Source organism: Patella vulgata, chromosome 1, assembly GCF_932274485.2.
Source record: "Patella vulgata chromosome 1, xgPatVulg1.2, whole genome shotgun sequence".
In the NCBI taxonomy this organism is placed as follows: Eukaryota; Metazoa; Mollusca; class Gastropoda; family Patellidae; genus Patella; species Patella vulgata.
In genome coordinates, this window is record NC_065879.2 from 75320181 (window position 1) to 75340482 (window position 20302).

The window sequence follows — 20302 nt, forward strand, 5'->3', positions numbered from 1 at the left end:
TGTTACATATCAATAAAGGTCGAGTTCGAATTTCGTAAAAATCTGACCGAAACTGCTGCTCCTTGTACGCAATTATAGTGTGAAAGTATGTAATACGGTACAAAGGCTGTGGACACTCGAGAAGTCACATTTTTTATCCGATTTTGATTAAACTTGGACTCTCTAGAGGTCACAATTTTTATCCAATTTTAAAAAAACGTTTAACTTTATCACCGTTACACCCTAATGACGGCTGAGTTCTAATTTCGTGAAAATCGGAAAAAAACTGCCTGACAAAATGGCGGCTCCTTGTACGCAAATATTGTAAAAGTATGTCATACCAAGGTTGTGGACCCTCTAGAAGTCACAAATGTTATCCGATTTTGATTAAACTTAAAATATATGCTTATGTCCCAAAGATATTTGTTCCTTTCGCTATTTGGGCATATCAGACCATAACTTCCTGGATTACGGCTCCTGATTGTACGAAAAATCGTGCTTTTTAGTTTGTGGATTCTCTGGAGGTCACATTTTTTTTATATAAGATTTTAAAAACCGTTCAAATATATCACTATTCCGCCATAATGAAGGGGAAAATCGACCGACAAAATTGCCACTCGCGTTGTGCGCAAAGTATTAATACGAAGGTTGTGGACCCTCTAGGGGTAACAATTTTTATCCGATTTTGATGAAACTTAAAATATATCTTTATACCCCAAAGATCTCAGCCCCTTTCGATATTTGCACATTTCAGACCATAACTCTCTGGATTATGGTCCCTGATTGTATGTAAAAAAGTTTTTGTTTTTAGCTTGTTCTCCATCCATCCCTTGCAAAATGTGGGCGTACCTTGCCTGGCAACCACTGGTTGAAGGTACATTAAACAAGGTAACTCGGGGAGTAGTTTTGTTCAAAATCAATAGACTTCTTCCTTTCACTAGTTTGAACTGGGCATACAGCACCCTATCTATTTTAAACAGATAAGTTGATAACTTTGGGCAACAACTCTAAGAGATTACCAGAAATTGCAGTGGGCATATAAACACAATCAACCAATATCAATAGACTAGTAATTATAATAATTCTGTTCAGACTTGTTAACATAAGACAGGGGGAGGGTATGCTGTATCATTTAATAGGGAATATCACATGACTTGATATTTGTTAAATTCAAGTTTTATCTGGCTATATGGGGCACTTTACCAACTGACTTTTAACTTTAATAGTTTCTTTTTAAGCAATAACATATAAATAAATGCAAATTAAGTTTATTCAGTGATTATAAATATAAGAAATACAAAAGTATATCTTAATATACATATTTAGCAAAAGTCAACAAATTGAATCTCAATGACACGATTAACATATAGATGTATCTTTTAACGTTTACAAAATTTATAACAAATTTATCACAACTGTAATCAAATCATATAAATTATGATTTATCAACCATGTCAAAATTTCAAATGAATACAGATAGAGTTTAACATGCAATTCACTTCCACGTAGGGATCTTTAACAGTGGGTGGAAATCGGAGGATCCAAAGAAAGGTTGTGCAGGCGACCCTACACCTTGTAGGGATTGAAACAACACTACTTGACTCAATGGCAGGTCTTATGATCTAAAGTGCATGTGTTAGACCATTTGGATTCCACCTGCTTCCCCCTAAACCTGGGCGAATACACTTCTATTCAAAGTGTGGAAGCTATTTTAATATTAGATACATAAAGAATCTAAAACAGCTAGAGGATTTCATATGGAATGTGACACATTATTTATCTGTATTGTTTCTATATATTCAAAGAAAAATTCTTCTATGTTGTTAAAGAAGTTCAACAAAATGTAACCGAAATTAAACCTCTATATACATGTAATTCTAAATTTTTCAATAAAACAGACAATTGATTAAATCTTCTCTTGTAAAACAAATATATTTGTATGGTAGAAAATTCTATAATTAAAGTGAAAATTAGTAATTCAGATCAACAAAATTTAAGATTCATTTATTTGTTGGAAAGCATATACAAATGAAGCAATGTAATCATCATAGCTTTGTTAGTAAAATTTAATCTAGATAGCATTAAAAGAGGATACCAGCCTCTAAATATTACTCATAAAATCAGCTTTTGATGGTTCCTCTGCCCAATGAGGTGGCCAGGAATTTTTCACTGAAGCACGATCTTTTACACGATTATAATATTCAGACAATGCTGGGAATTTACTCAGGTTCAGTCCAAGACGAACAAAAAATGCCAAATAAGGAAAGAAGTAGACGTCGGCCATGCTGAAACTCTTGGATGCAATAAAAGCTCCACTTCCCATCTGTAAAATAATAAGATAAGAATATGAGTTAACTTCTTTACTAACATCTCCAACCCCAGAGTTGGACTCTCAAACAAATTTCCTTGTAAATTCTAAAAGTTAAAGCTGAACTCCGATTACAAAACTACAGAAATAATCAAATAAAAAAAAAATAACACCCTAAATAATCGCCATACTTGTTTTCAAGTTGTAGAACAATCATGACGATTATACGGTGTACAAAAACAAGAGGCAGGCCACACCCACATCCAGTTCACGCCTTGTCAACCACACTGTCCACATCCGACTAGCAATATTTCAACTACCAATTACCTCCTGACTGATTGACGTTTTTTCACTAACAGTTTACTGAAAGTATTATTGCTACCTAATTATTATATCTGATCAGGTACGTATTATTTTTCTAATTAGACGAAATAAGTAAACCACTGTGTACTTTTGCTCTAAAAATAAGAAACAACTGCCTTATACCCCAAACAATAACAAATCTACGAACACCAACCAATTCTATGTTGTTGACATAACATCAAGGGACATAACTACTTCACATGATGGTGAATATTTTGAAGTGAAAAACTTCTGTGATGGAAAACTACTTCACATGATGGTGAATATTTTGAAGTGAAAACAAACTTCTGTGATGGAAAACAGTTTTTTTGCTGCTTTGGATATATTTTTGAACGATAATACTAGACTTTATAATACTAGAAATTATTTGGTGTTTCAACGCTGTTGTACAAAACATTTCAAGAAATAAGAAAAAAATTGTTGGTGTTGGTAGATTTGTTATTGTTTGGGGTAAGGCTATTAAGGAAGTTTTTCTCATATTTTTTAGAGCAAAAGTACACCGTGGTTTACTTATTTCGTCTAATTAGTAAAATAATATGTACCTGATTAGACATAATAATTGCGTAGCAATAATATTTTCAGTAAACTGATAGTGAAAAAACGTCAATCAGCTGAAATATTACTAGCCGGACGTGGACAGTGTGGTTGACAAGGCATGAACTGGGTGTGGGTGTGGGCAATTATTTAAGGTGTTAATTTTTTTTATTTAATTATTTCTGTAGTTTTGTAATCGGAGTTCAGCTTTAAAGACCACTTAAGATCAAAAATCTAAATTTCATATACGTATAGCCCATGGTTACTATATCAACTTTACGGCAAGTTCACTCCAATCTGATTAAAATTAAGTCGGCTGTTAACGTTTAAGTGTCCGGCACGCCAAAACGCTTTTAGATTTTTCAATTACGACCTTAATCCGGTTGATTGGCTGATGACGTCACAGGCACTACACATAGGATATACATTATCTATACAATATCTCACTGTCTGTACAATATAGCACTATCAATCCACACGGCAACTGGACAAGCGTCTATTGACGGTCCAATTACCACAGGACTGGCCTAATCATAATCACCGAATTATCGTCTTTCATTGGTATAGATTAGACATTTGTGTTTGGAATATTTTAGAGTGAATTTAAAATGCCGTATCATGCCGTAGATCAATTTAAGCTGCCTTTGTTTAAATAGGCCACGTGTCAAATGAAGATGACTCAAGAAATTAGCGCATTTACCGGGAATTTAGATAACCCCGTAATACTTGATATCCCAAACTTAAGTACAGAAATACAAATGGTGCCAGTCATTTGTCGATATATTCTTTATTAGCTAGCTATATATAAGAATAATAACCATTTCTATACATAAAGAACAACTTTTATCGTAACTCCATTTGAAATTTACAGTGAATATGGAATTTTCCGATGACAATAGATCGCACTCATTTCTCTGCCAATCAACGCTGGGAATCTTATTACCATGTACCGTTCCATGTACTACGCGTGTAGTAAATGAGGTTGAACTTCGACGCAAAAAATGCACGGGATCATACATGGAGTTCCTGGTGCCGTTTGGTGAGTGATTAAACTGTCAATGCAATTGTAAAATACTTTTATTATAAAAAAGATAAACGATGTGAGACATTATAACCTAATCGTATCATATCGTTTATCCATCCATCAATTAAATGTTGTTTAAACGCCAATCAACAAATAATACAAGGCTACTTCATTACAAAAACACCGGTGAGCAATAATTATTGGGTAAATAGTAATTTTAAACAACTGATGAGTAAAACTTAATTATTTTATACAATTAATGTGTGTGTGTATGATTCTACCATTAGTTCGTTCGTAAGGTATTACGCACACGTTCCACTTAGAAGTGATGTCTTTGATCTGGCCGACGTAAAAAAAGATAATTACCTAATCAACATTCTTAATCCCACTAACACTCACTGCTGACACCAACGTGTAAATTAATTTATGACCCATGCCTGTATAACTTTTATAGTCCGTTTGATTAATTAATGACAGATATTAACGACACTACAACCGTATATTATTTACATATTAAAAGTGTTCGTCCAATAAGTTCCATATTGTAAAAAATTAATTAAGAGTTCAAGACTTCAAAGTTTAAAAGTTGTAGGCACTTTAAATTGGATCTTAAATTAAAATGAATTACAAAACATATTATTCCGTAGTCAATTGTTTTATTTAATTAGTGGGATTAAGGAATCCTTTAGGCGTTAAAGAATACACATGCCCGCTGTATATAGGTAATTAAGGAATAAACATTCCGAATATGCATTCGGTCACTGTGACGTCACTGGCGTCTGAGGGGATTAAGAGTGTTTTCGATAATTGGCAAAGTCGTTTTTAAGGGAGGTCTACTTTTACGACTTTGAGTGAAGAGAGCCGAATTAATTTCAACCAGATTGGCCTGAACTTGCCATAAAGTGGATATAGTAACCACTGGCTACACCCATTAAAAAGTTTTTTCCCCCATCTTATGTGCACTTTAACATGTAATTATATCTATACTTTCTCATAATGCATTGCAAACGATATTTTATGACCAAGGATCTGAAAATCATGCAGTCCCACCACAGAAAGATCACATTTGGTGTATGATGCAATAAATTAAGAAATAGCCATAAATGTCCCAAATTTCTTTTTTGGCAACAATTTGTTGTTTATTTCTTGCAATGTCTGTTTTGTTCGCAGGTTTGGTTTGTTTTATCGTTTATGTTTTGCGTGTAGTGTAGTTGGAATTTGTCCCAGTATTATGGGTCAAATTCAATTGCGATAATTGCAAGTAAATGCAAAACAAGCAATTGTCATTTTAAATCTATTGGGTCATACAAGCATTTAAAGATTTGACTGGATAATAATGAAGATGGTAAAGACAGGCTATTTCAGAAAATGAAAATTACATTTGTGACAATCAAGACAACAACTGGGCCCCAGAGGTGTGTATTATTCACCTCAATATGCCTTCTGTTTTTCCTCACATCCCTGCCCCTGTGACCCGCTTATTTCCTCCTTACCTCACAAATATTTATAGGTGCAAAAGGAATAATATATATCCCTGCAACTGGCATTCCTATGTCAGATTAATTATTATCGGCACCTTAATGCAGAAGCAAGTGTACCGAAGGTGTATATATTCTTCCAAACCATTCATTAAATGAAATAATGTTTAATGGCCTACTGTTTTGCACCGACCAGGCTAATGAAGAAGGGCATACACCTTACATTGTGCTACAAGAGAAATTTTGACCGGACGCTGGCACCCGGCCTACTCTTATTTTAAATTTCAACTTCAGCTTGCCTAGGGTTTTTTTTCAGTCGACAGCAATGTATTTACTGGACCTTGGTTTTTGTCCCATCCTAACGACTAAACACTGTTCCTGGTCAGGCCCTCCATTCTTCAACACTGATTCACAAGAGAAATCCATGCCTTCCTGGATAAATATCTGTACAAAGATTTATATATCGCTGGTGTATCATATGCTTCTGGTTTCACCAATATTAATATTAGTAACATTCAAGCAAGTAAATGTCTGACCTTTTCCATGTAACCTTCCCAAATCTGTAATTCTGCTCGACCCTTTACATATTTTTCTTTTAACAATGCCTAAAAAAATAAAATATCACTATATAAGCAGAATCATATATTAAAGTTGAACAGTGAAGAAGCAGCAAAGGGGGACAATCTGAATTTGTACAGATTTTCAGTTGAATGACAGGTTTTGCTAGTTCTAATAACATATGCTGTGTGTAGAATAGTTCTTTTTAGTAGTTTCACAATAGCTCCTGAAAAATATCAAACTCAAATAGGCCATACAAAACCAGGGGATACCAGGCCGGATACGCCCACATTTTGCAAGAGATGGATAGAGAACAAGCTAAAAATAAAAACGATTTTCCATACTATCAGGAGCCATAATCCAGGTAGTTATGATCTGAAATGCGCGAATATCGAGATGGGCTGAGATATTTGGGATATAAAATATATTTTATGTTTCATCAAAATCTGATCTAGTGGGTCAACAAGCTAAAAACGGCCATAATTCAGGAAGTTATGATCCGATATGTGTGAAAAGCAAGGGGGGCGGGGGTACGGGGGTTCATATGGCGTTATGTTCTTTAGTTAAAATGTGATAATGCCTCTGTAACTGTAACCATTACCTCATCTTGATCTTCTTTCTTGGTATGAAAAATATAATATACCAGCTCTTTCAATATATTACCTTCTACATTAGAAACCTACAAAATATATATTCATAAAATAATGTATTTTTTACATCCTAAAAAATATTTAGTCATATATCTAAATTAGATATCTAAAAAATATATAGTCAAAAAATGCTGTATTTAAACCAATCTGATTAAAACACAGATCCTATTTCGTTTCGTTTTTGTTAGTTCAAAATTTCATTTTACTCGTCTTTACTACACTAGGATCTGGAAGAGTTGTTATCATTGACGTGTTCTGGATGATGTGAGGCATTAGCCAATGAAACGGTCTATTACGGCTTGAGGTGCACAGAATTGTGGGTAATCCACTAGATTACAGTGGTTCTCAACCTTTTTTTGCCAACGGCACACATTGGAACGCATGAAACAACAATAGCGGCACACCTGGCTAAATATATATGAAAAATATTTGAATTTTGCAAAATAAAAACATGGTAAGTCAGACGGCATACAACTGTAGACAGAGACTAGTCATAGACACATAGAAAGACTCAAACTATGAAGACCAGTGATACACAATTGAGATCACATGGTTTTTCACATTTTCTTAGTGTGCCGTTCAAAATTTTGCGTGGTTGAGAATCACTGCACTAGAAACATCAATGCTGATTGATTAATCAAATGTCTGACGTCCTAGGGTCAAAAGCCGCCTGTATAACCACTGATTATACCTCCCAAAACAACTGTTCAGATCTTCATGTAGTGTAGGCCATCGAAAGTATAAAAAAAACGAAACGAAATATAGATTTCTATTTTAATCAGATTGTATTTAAATTTTTTTGTAATTAAGGATGGGATCCACATTGACCATCCAGTATGACCGACGGCTACGGAAAATGACCAAAAATAGGCCGGACTCATCTTTCATTTTTCATGCCGGAAAAAAATAGCACATTTTTCAAAACCTAATTTTAAAACATGGTTATGATCGACCTCCGCCATGTAACTATATAAGTTCTACGGCCTGTACAGAACGTTGCACACGTGTAGAAGCCAAATTATTTCATGACTGATGTTATATTATTGCAGGCCTATACATAGTTATCAACAGAAGATTATACTGAGTGTTGTGGTGATAATTAAGTGGGAATCTTATCAATGACGAGAAGCGGTCCATTGCTTAGTCATACATTGTGTGAAAGAGATAATTTGGTCTTCAAGAATAAAGCCAATCAGATATGGAGTATAGCTCATCGAATCCAACCAAATGTTGTATTAAAAAAAAAAAAAGGATAGAAATTATGTAAATCATCAACATGTCGGGAGAAAACTGCAAAAGGAAATGTATACAGTGGTATTATAAAAATAAAAGCTAGAGGCTAGTCAACTTGCTTACCGAAAAATTATAACAATTACAGATTCCAGTGCTATTTTATAGCAATATTGATAATTCATGTCTAGCGCACAAGTACAGTGTACATCTAAATGTCTGCATGACAAAAAGTATTCTATGGGGCTGCTGCGCTAGTGTGAAGTTAGCTTGTCATTTCAATTAGTTATTAAATATTAAAATTTACATCAAAATTAGTAATGTCACAAGAGATGGTCTAAAAATGTGTGAAATATGCTGTAATATTGTTTTACAACTCAAAATTATCATGATCAGTTTTACATAAAGCACGTGGAATAATTTTTCTACGGCCAATTCACCTCTTTATTTGTCTTTTTAACTAAAGAAGAGATTTCAATAATAAAACCTATACCATAGCCAAAAGGGAATATTTCATTAATAATTATTATAGGCTCTATTATTAGTAAATATTTTATTTCGTAGTCCAATATAAATTTTTTGTGTAAAGGGGCAGACGCAGGAATTCACGATACCATACCGTAAATTAAAAAACATGGAATATCAATTTAATTTGCAAATATTTCATGTGTTATCAAAAATGACCCACAGTGAAAATTTTTAGATGAATTTGTGTTTTCTATCCTATGTTTCTTAGAATTCTGAATGTCACGATAACTTTTTATATTTGCTTATCTCCACATAATCAAATATTTCTGTCATAGTATGGACTGTGCAAAGTTACTTTTTAGACCTGAAGTCAAGTAAAATTAATTATCAATTATCTTACTTCATACATCCTTTGTAAAACATTAGCTTGTTCCTTGACATCGGATGGAATCAGTTGTGTTCCTTGGTTGCAATATCTACGCTGTAATTTAAAACAGGTACAAAGTTAAGAGTATTATTACCTTGTGACAGAAAACTAATAGCAATTCGATGACATGCAGTGTTAAAAGAGTGCTGATTCTGACATTCTGGATAGAAATAAATGAACAATTGAAAATAGTGATTCTAGACGTACAGTACCAGTACTTGAAAAAGTGTCGGGTATTATTGCACTAGTAGCTGATATATTTAACTTGGTGCCGCGCACATATTAAAAATATCAATAAAAATACTGAGAAAAGTCAAATCCATATAAGGGATTGTGTCTGACACAGGTGCCTTTTATTCCAGGCTTGGGAACATAGATTACCCACCCTGTGAAAATATTTTATCCCTCCACAAGTGGCCACAATTCAATATAATTACAATTAGATTACGTTATCATCAACTGGGTTAGAACTCTGCTGGTGGCTAATCTCTTGATATTGCTAACTCCAAATAAGCTTTGGCTTCTGAAAGCCAAGTCTATATTGCACTTACATTTACAATAGGTATAAATATGTAGTGACAGGTGTCATGCATGAGCTAGGGTTTACTTAGTCTTTCTATAAAATTATTAAGTATTTGAACAACCTCTGGAGTTACCTCCCTTTTAACAATGTGCCTTTTAAAAAGAGAGAGAGAGAGAAATGGGGTTTAACGTCCACTCGACACAAACTAGGTCATTTCGGGACTAACATATGGTTTAATTTTATTTCAATAATTTGCTTGCGCGTAGGGGTCTTTAGCAGTGGGGGGAAACCGGAGGACCCGGAGAAAAATCACGAGGTTGGACAGGCGACCCTACTCCTTGTCACGTACAACCGGGGATTCGAAACCCCGCCAGTTGACTCAATGACAGACTTTATGATACAGCGCACGCACGCTAACCATTCAGCCATCCAACCCCCCTGCCTTTTAAACAATTAGAACATGAAGAACACACCACTGAATCGAATTGATTGATGGTTTTGAAACTTAAAGGACAATATTGGTGCCATTCATTATCACATATGTGATAGAGATGGTTAAACACATTCCAAATATAATTTTAACACAGAGATCATTGCTACGATAGCTGAGTAATACAGGTTTCCTAAGTCGGAAGTGACGAACGCCAATGGAAAACACGAGTATCTCTCTATATAACTGACTGATGTGACGAGTGATAACAGATACCGCCGAATTTCTGCTCACTAATAATTCCTTTGAAGACCCAAAGTTGATATATGGGACTGTAAGAGGATATCTGACAATTCAATAAAGTAATTGAATGTCATTAGATAAGAGAACACGAGAAAAATAGAAATAGTCCGTACATTCCCTTGTTTATATTCATTCTATATCTTATAAAAACATGGTAATGCACGGACTTTTTCTGTTTTTATTTCGTGTTCACTTATCTAGTGGCAGTCAATTCTTTTTATGAATCGTCAGATATCCTATCACAATCTCATACAACAACTTTTGGTCTTCGAATGAATTATTAGTGAGCAGAAATTCGCCCGTTATCACTCGTCACATCAGTCAGTTATATAAAGAGATGACTCGTGTTTTCCTTTGGCGTTCGTCACTTCCGATTCTGGAAAACTGTATTACTCAGCTATCGTAGCAATGATCTCTGGGTTAAAATTATATTTGGAATGTGTTTAACCAGCTCTATTACATATATGTGATAATAACTGGCACCAATATTGTCCTTTAATTTTTTCTGTCAAAAAACAGGGTAGGATTAATAGGGAATTTTTTTTATTTAACCTACCTCCAAGTAATCACAAATGGCCGCAGACTCATTCACTACAATATCCCCATCTTTAAATGTTGGCACCTGAAATACAAAATTTTAGCAAATAATTTTCAAAATACAGTGTGATTTATCAAGTCAAATTTCTCATAATGAAAGTATCAGAGCCCGATGTGGGATCAAATTTAAGTCAAAACTTTAAGACATCTGATCATTCTGATGGGTGCATATTGATTTGTTGATCTAGACGGTAGGCTACTAACTACTAACATTGTAGATCAGATATGGTAGGCCTAACTCATCTGTGTGTATGTCTCGAGATAAAGATGTTTACCCTATAGTTCTTTGATGCAGACATTTGTGAATTACATCAGCTTTCACTAAACAAAACTGCCCCCTAGGCCTTGTTTGTCGTCAGTGTCACAGTCGGAATTTGATATAAGACTAAGAGTATAGGTCGTGTAGCACTGCTGTCCGGGCATAATTTCCCCTTGTGGCACATTGCATAGCGTATGCCCTTCTTCATTAGCCCTGGGTCGTGCATACATTTCTGCCACACCTAGTTCAGCTCTGAACGTAGCCAAATGAAATGAAATGGGGTTTAACGTCCTACTGTTCTGCTCCTAAACTGGGCTAATGAAGAGGGGCATACGCCATACAGTGTGATATGACGGAAATGGGGTTTAACGTCCTACTGTTCTGCTCCTAAACTGGGCTAATGAAGAGGGGCATACGCCATACAGTGTGATATGAGGGAAATTTTGCCAGGGCAGTGGGGCTACGGGATATCTTTTATCGAATTCCAAATGCCAAGGGATCTTTTATGTGCACGCCAATACGTACACGGGACCTCGGTTTTTCGTCCCATCCGAACGACTAGACAGCTATCCTTGTCGGGCCCTCGATCCGTCCCTCAACGTAGGTCTCATTTATTACGCTTGCCCTGGCCTGTACGTTCAGGAACCGTCCAACTGAATCCATGTTGAAAAAAAATCGCTCCCACTCCCAGTCAGTTTTACTGGGCAACTTTTTACTGTTAAATGGTCGTGTGTCAGCCTCTGTGAATGCCTGAACAATGTAAAGGAACATTTTAGAGAGAAAATAAGGCTGTTTAGCAGTTAAAAAGTTGCCCAGTAAAACTGACTGGGGTCGATTTTATTTCGACATGGATTCAATTGGACGGTTCCTGAACGTACAGGCCAGGGCGAGCGTATAAATGAGACCTACGACGTTCAGTTCTCTGCTGAAATGCCACACACAATAAGTGGAAGGTTGCATAAAACCCAATAGGTTGCATGAAACTTTGTTAATTGTGTGATCAACATTTTGTTTAAATCATCTAAATAACTTTGTAAATAACACTTCAAAAAGCCATTAAAATTTAAAATGCCAGAAGTTGAATTGAATTGTTTCTCAAGCAAGGCATGATTCAGCAAATCTGCGGGAAAAGTCGCCGGGTGTGGAATAAACCAACCTGTCCACGGGGGTTCAGTTTCATGACATCCTCTGCTTTGTGTTCCTTCTCGGAGAATTTGATAAGTTTGTTCGGATAACCACCGAATCCCTTTTCTTCCAAAGCTATCATTGGTTTCCAGCAGGGAACACTACCAGAACCCCAAAAAAGAAACATGTTCGACGCCATTTTGTTAGCTGGTGTCAACGACTATGAGTCTGCGCAATGAAAGGTTTCGTTTTTTTATTTTTAAACTTAATAAAGGGATACTTCCACTCCAGCTCACTAAACTCTTCACGACCAGATCACCAGAATGTAATTAAACCGTTACAATCACTTTTTGATCCCTTTAGTTCTCTTTTAAATAATGTTTTTAAATAAACTCTTAATTAATTAATAAGTTTAACAACGCGAATAACTCCATTCTTTGAAGCCTTATAAATAAGACGTCGGAAAGCACATTAATGTAATTATGTCAATGTATATAAAATGATTTCCATAATAAATTCTTAAACATACATTATGCAAGAGCTAAATCTGCCTATTGCAGGTCTTTCTATAGGCTTGAAATGTTATCTAAATTATTAATTAAACATTAATTAACTTATCCAAACCATAATCAACTCTCGATGTCACCGCCCTGCGATATTTACTGGATTAGGATCTGATTTTCTGCTCAACTTTCATTCATGATTAAATCATGAAATGGATAATAGAGACTATGTTTTTTATCGTATGTTCATTCTGTTTTAAATATTGGATATTATAAGCTGATAACAACATCCCTATTGACTGAAATAGACGAATATTTAATTGAGATTTGTGCTCTAAATGTCGAATATTATGGATAATATTGAGTTAGAGCTATAGCCCTTTAAAGTATTTTTTAAAAGTATTTTAACAAAATAATGAATGTTATTAATTTCATAAAATAGCATATTCAAAATAACTAAAGACTAAGCTAATTATTTTCCAAAAACCTTCTTAACGCGTCAGAGCTACCAGGGGCGCCGACACGGCGCGAGGGCCAGGGTACCCCCCCCCCCCCCCGGCCTCTAGAAAATTTTGAAATTTGTCAATTCCGAGAACGTTGTTTAGAGCGCCTCAAGTATTCTAAATTCCAACATAAAACTCTTTAAAATACATGATAATGAAAGAGACAAAAGCCTGATTATTCACAATTTCGTATCATAAGCAATTCATCTGGCCAAGGCATGCACTGATAGCTAATAATGAGAGTGCGAGAGCTGGTTCTTGACCGACCAGAGAGCAATTACATATCTATCATTTAAAAATGAATAGACTAGTAAAAAGGTTGAAAACTTTCATCATTAGGGCATGGGTATACATGTATACCCCAGAAAAGGGCAGGGTACCATTTATATACCCTGGTACCCAGGTTCCAGCGCCCCTGGAGGCTATAGTTCGTGACATAATTTAAAACAAAAAATTGGTGTAAAACATTGTGGCCACGAGAGAACGAATCATGATACATATTCAGCGTTCTGCGGCTTTCAGTTCCGAAGTTCCCCCCACCCCCCTGTGAACTTTTCTCAAATTCGGTGTGAAACATTCGGGTCATAGGAGGGCGAACCCTATCGATATTCAGCGTTCCAGAGTTACTTCCCGTTTTCCAGAACCTTGTGAATATGATATAGAGGCTACAGTCTTTAATGTATTTGTTTCAAATCGGGTGTGAGGACGAAGCCCGTAAGTATTCAAATATTTAACGTTCTGCGTCCTTCCTTTCGAGATTCACCCCCACCACACTTTTCCGAAACAGTGTGAACGCGATATAGAAATATGGTTTTAACTGACTTTTTCATACTTGTTAACACAACAGATTTGGTCCACATCAAAGTTTTCATTTCGGATAAGCTGCTGTCGAGACATAGCTGCTGTGTGACTGTGAGCATATTTGCGCGCTTCGCGTGGCTATCTTCACACATGGTACCATTGTAAGGCTAATCATAACGAGCAACCCCATGGAAATGCGAGTCGGCTATAAGTGTTTTACGGGATTAGTGTCACTGAAACCGAAAACTTGAATGCGATCTATGGTTCAAAGTTTTTGAGGTTGGGTTTGTTTTGTTTGTTCAAATTTGTCAGGATTTGTCGGCTACAATTAACCGTATCGAAATTCACAAAGTCCATCAATCTTAAGTGTGTATTCCCCCTGATCCCGGATAATCACCCAACCATTCAAAATGCGACTGGTGGGCGTATATCAATTGTCTAACGACGCTACGTTTATAATAGAGTGATGTGGGTAATGATTACACCTTTGTCTGCGATATCACCTCGGTGGAAGCGGACGTTAAATAAAGCTATTTCACTCACAATGATTACATAGGAAAACGTTTCTAATATGCCGTGTCAAAGGAGCCTAGATAATAGTGGACAATCGTAGGTTCATCAAGCCTCTTCCAGATGACATTAGAGTACACACACTTCTTATAAAGTCATGAACGAGCAGGGTATGTTTACTCTTTCTAAAACACCGGATACCACTTCTCATTTGAGGATTTCACATTTTCACATTACCAACCTTTTTTTTTTTAATTCCCGGAACTAAATGTCTTTAATTTTTATTATATTTGGTGTGGTAAATCATGCACTTTAAATTTGAAAAATAAAAAAAGGCAGTTTTACGACCATATTGTCTATTTTACGCCAGGATATGACGCACCGTATAGCAACGTACTTTTAATGTGTAAAACAGGAAAACATTTTTAAGATACAAAACAAGAAATATTTTTTCAATTTTTCAAGGGACATGGTTAATAATGACAATCATGCGGTAGTCGTGTAGCAAGGGTTCTGGACACTTGATGCGCTCACGGTTTTTATAATATTTTTTACAACTTTTCTTGACTTCCATCTAGACATCCTGAATGGTAGGCCCGTCATTAACGATGCCTCACGGCGTACAAACGGTGTGGTTTGATGATATATTTCGACTAAAACATATTCAAACTAATTTATCCAGTTGCAGTTCTTATGTCTATGGTCCTTTCAATGACTGTACTTGATGGTGGCAAACGGTTGATACAACCCAATTGACCTATCCTTTTCAGGCTTAGAACTTTTCAGCCATCCCTCGTAAATTGCTTTTTGGCTATTTACTCGCAGAGGGGGGTTGGGTGGCCGAATAGTTAGCACGTGTGCGCTGTATCATAAGGTCTGTCATTGAGTCAACTGGCGTGGTTTCGATTCCCCGGTTGTACATGACAAGGAGTAAGGTGGCATGTCCAACCTCGTGGGTTTCCCCCAACTGCCAAAGACCCCTATGCGCAAGCGAATTATTGCAATAAAACTGAAATATGTGTTAGTCCCGAAATGACCTAGTTTGTGTCGAGTGAACGTTACCCCCCCCCCCCCTCTCTCTCTCTCTCTCTCTCTCCCGCTATTTACTCGCAGAGTCTAAAAGTCTACTGGACGTTCAAGTCCCCCTTTGTTTACACAGCCGTTAGTCATTATATCAACACATAAGAAGCGCTCCTTACGTCACTCGAGGAGAAAGGTTGCCAGTTAGTAACACTCTCTCATGTGTGCGCCCCATTGCTGTTTTTTTTTTATATAGAATCCGGTATTTATCTAGTATGGTTGAGTGTCTCTACTTTCCGTATATTATACCCAAACTGCTACGATATTATTTGGGAAATAACTACCCTATTGATATTGTCGTAGGAATGTATCTTTAATTATTGTTGACGTCATGCAAGGTTTAATAGTAACGTCATCTTTAGTCAAAAAGTGAGACCTTTTGATCGTTTGATTGTGACAGCAAAAAATAATGGCTGGCATTTTGTATGAAAAACAACAATAATTCAATGATGTGTCCATTAAAATCCTCATTAAATGATGAAAAATGTAATAATGTCAAAGATTTAGTTCACACGATCTTTTTCTTGACAACTTTTACTGGTATATCTTGGGTTATAGACTAAAGTGCAAAACACGAATACATTTTTTTTAAAACAAATTTATAAAAATATTTTATAAAAGAATGCAGTCACGTTGTTGTTGTTATTTATCGTAATTGGTATGTATGGGTATGTTGACAGTCCCACCAAGGGCTAATGTCATATGGGAGCCGCGGTGTCTCAGTAGGTAAGGGGTTGGCTCACTCTGGGGTTCCCGGGTTCGATCCCGGTGATTGCCGTTATAGATCCTTGGGATTTTCCGACGTGGTTTCCCCTTCTCTGTGGTGCAGGAAGGAGGGCCTGGCAAGGAACAGCGTTTATTAGTCGTTCGGATTGGGCGGAAACAGAGGCACGTAAAAGAATTGCTGTCCATAATACATCGCATGGCGTATGTTCGTCTTCATTAGGGGGGTTGGATGGCTGAATGGTTAGCGTGCGCGCGCTGTATCATAAAGTCTGTCATTGAGTCGACTGGCGTGGTTTCGAATCCCCGGTTGTACGTGACAAGGAGTAGGGTCGCCTGTCCAACCTCGTGGGTTTTCTCCGGGTCTTCCGGTTTCCTCCCACTGCTAAAGACCCCTATGCGCAAGCAAATTATTGAAATAAAATTAAAATCATATGTTAGTCCCGAAATGACCTAGTTTGTGTCGAGTGGAACTTAAACCCCATTTCTCTCTCTCTCTCTCGTCTTCATTAGGTATGACGTTAAAATGACGTTAACCCCCATTTCATTCATTTATTCGTTCTTATGTCATACCAAGGGACGCTGAAAGCGGCGCGAGGGCCAGGGTACCAAAAGATAGGGGGTTCGGGGGGGGGGGGGTCTTTCGCCTCGGCCTCTAGAAAATTTTGAAATAAATTTGTCAATTCCGAGAACGCTGTTTAGAGCGCCTCTAGCATTCCAAAATAAAACCCTTTAAAATACATGATAATGAAAGAGACAAAAGCCTGATTATTCACAAATTAATAGACTAGTAAAAAGGTTGAAAACTTTCATCATTAGGACATGGGCATACCATTTGTATACCCTGGTACCCGGGTTCCGGTGCCCCTGGTCATACCCCAAAACTTCCCACAATGCTACGCCAGCTAGTCACACCGTACGGTCATACGCATGCATGGCTGCATGGCTGGGATCATGACCGTTCAAACGGGCAATTCCCTTATTCCACAATATTGTAACCTTTATCATCAAATATTGAACTATAACTATACCACTTCCGGGGGATTATTTCATTTCTAAACATCTCTTCACAACATTTTATCAAACAAAATCCTTCTATGTATATAGAATCTTCCGAGAAATACGGATTGATTATACCTCCCGCTCATCTTTCGTCCGTTAACGTTTTGCATATCCAACCTCTGCTACAGAATCAGAACCGTTTTCAATGTTAGTGTTGCGGTGCTTAGTCAGATTTGTTTAATTTGCCGCCATATTTGACGGAACGTGGCTATAAGATGTCCAATGAATTACCGCTTAAAATATTACAATAAAATATTTAAGAAATGTTGTATGTGTACAGTTAACGGTAGCCACGGTTTCTCAGTGAACATGGTACTGCTTTACTACCAGGAAGTACGGAGTTCGGCCCCAGTGTCGGGTAAGAAAAAAGCCTCGGGAATTTTCAGGGTGATTTTCCCTGGTCAGTGGTGCAGGACGGATGGGGCGAAAAGCCGAGGTCCCATGTAGACGTCGGTGTGCACGTCAATGAACCCGTGACAGTTGCAATGAGGGGTAGGCGAAGACGCCACTGTCCTGGCGAAATTCCCCCATTAGAACACTGTATGGCGTAAATGCCGTATTCACCAGCCTGGTTGATGCCGAAAAGTAGGACGTTAAACCCCATTTAATTTCCATTTCAAGTTTTAAGTAGATGTATTATTAATATAACGTAGGCCACGTCAATTTGATATTCGGTTATTCGGGTTCTTAATGAATAAATAGTCACTTGAATCAGGTAAAAGATGTTTTGTTTAAAATCTTGAAAATTAAAAATATTGAACTTAAAGTGTTTGAACAACACAACCAAGTAAGTACTGTTGGTTTCTAATTGATCTTTTTCTTGAAATAATTTGTAGGCAGGATTTTTAATAGGTGTTCCCAAAGAACAGAAATTCAAACTGGTGTGGCCTTAACACTATTTATACTAATGTATTTTATACAGAATGTGACGGGAACTCCGATTATACTTTCAACTATCAAGGGACATTTCACGTACCATTGTTAACAATGAACCAATAACAACTCGGCACACCCAGTTATGGGTTCAGTGTGCACTGTGACACTATACGTGAAAGACCTCTTGTCAGTCTTGATAGCTGAACGTACATTAGGGAAATTGAAATATATAACAGTATTCAATTACAGTTTATGGCCATCAACAACCAAATACTTATAGTGTACATAATTATAAGAATGATGCTAGTGTATATACATAATTATAAGAATAATGCTACCTGGTTATAGTGTGGGCATACATTGAGTTCCATTTCAAACAGGTATGTCTCTAGAACTCACTCATTGTCAGAATGAACTCGGAATGAACTCACTCATTGTCAGAATGAACTCACTCATTTTCGGAATGAACTCACTCATTGTCGGAATGGTCATCTGGCAGAGAATTCCATTTTCAGATGCAGCTGTACCGACGGATCTAGCACCGAGAGATTTCAATTTCAAGTTAGTCTTTTGATTTTTTGATTATTTGATCTTGGGGCTGTGTATATGTAGATATGACAATGTTGGGGTTAAATCGAACCCATTAACAGAATGATAAATTACAGAACTATGGCAAAGCGGTGCAGTGGTTGATTTCAACACAGGTGTAATATGGCAGCGCAAACTTGCTTCAGTTGATATTCTAGCAGCATTGGGGGGACCTGATAGCAGGATGTTGCGGCAAAGTAATAAGAATCTTTGAAGTACAGCAGCCGCTTCAGTAATAATTATATGGTGTATGTTGGAGAAACATTTGTGTTGATCGTCGACTTGTCATATAGTCGCGTCGATATCAAACAATACACTCAAGTTTTTTTTACAGAAGTTGGATGGGCGATTGTTTCTGAACCAGTTTTCAATCCATTTTGTGTTAATGGACAATGAACAAATGAAATGCCCCAGGGATTAACGTCTGACTGTTCTGCTGCTCCAACTGGGCTAATGAAGACGGCCATACCCCATAAAGTGTGCTATGAGTGAAAATTTAGCCCGGACAGCGGCGCTACGACCTACTCTTATATCGAATTCCAACTGACAAGGGTTTTTATACGAGCACGTCCATGTTCCTTGCCAGGCCTTTATACCTATACCCACACCCCACCCCAACACCATTCTGTTTGCTATGTGATAATAAAACAAAAAGGCATTGATTTATAAAAGATAACAATCATTATATTTACAAAGATAATAAATATATAAAGATAAATATATAATGTAGTATATTATGCATTAAGTTTAATATTCCATGTTTAAAAGACAACCCCTTATAATTATAAAGAATGTTTATAAATATTCATTAGGCCTATACCTTAAAAAAAAACCAAAATGTTAATATAAACGCTAAGTCATTGTATATCTAAAAATGTCACAACGATGGGAGTACTTAATTTGCCTAATTACATACACCGATCTAAACAAAGTAAAACACGTGTGTTTATTTTATGTACAATTTTATATACAATTAACGAACACGCACCCGTTTCTTTAGTAGATCTATAATATAAGAATTAATATCAAATTTGTCCATTACATTTCGTTTTATTCTTGCTGAAAATGGAAATAACGAAACGAAATTACATGTATATAAGGCAAACAAAAAATATCAGAGGTTCCACACCACTACTACATACATGATGGAATTTTTTTTTTTTTAAAGAAAAAACCCCAAAAAATCAACAAACCTATTTGGATTATTTATAACCGGTGTTATTTAATTGGGAAGAGAATAGGGTTAAACATCTCGTCAAACACAATATTTTGATCAATTTATTTTTTCCTGATGGTTACGTGTGCAGTTCTTGGGGGATAATTTTGCAATTGTCAATAGTTTTTTTTTCCTTTGCACACCAATGTGGACGTTTACACACCAATGTGGACCAATGTGGACG

At 36.5% G+C, this 20302-nt stretch overlaps 1 protein-coding gene across 1 annotated transcript; it reads right to left on the reverse strand.

Annotated features, from left to right (window-relative positions):
• Positions 1-1231: 1231 nt before the first annotated feature.
• LOC126808733 (glutathione S-transferase A) lies at positions 1232-12492 on the reverse strand. The gene is made up of 6 exons (XM_050533673.2): positions 12288-12492; positions 10832-10897; positions 8993-9073; positions 6846-6923; positions 6223-6291; positions 1232-2302 (listed from the first exon to the last, which is right to left on the reverse strand). The coding sequence occupies exons 1-6, from the start codon at positions 12453-12455 to the stop codon at positions 2081-2083; spliced, it is 684 nt and encodes a 227-aa protein (XP_050389630.2). The 5' UTR covers positions 12456-12492; the 3' UTR covers positions 1232-2080.
• Between the last annotated feature and the right edge of the window lie 7810 nt (positions 12493-20302).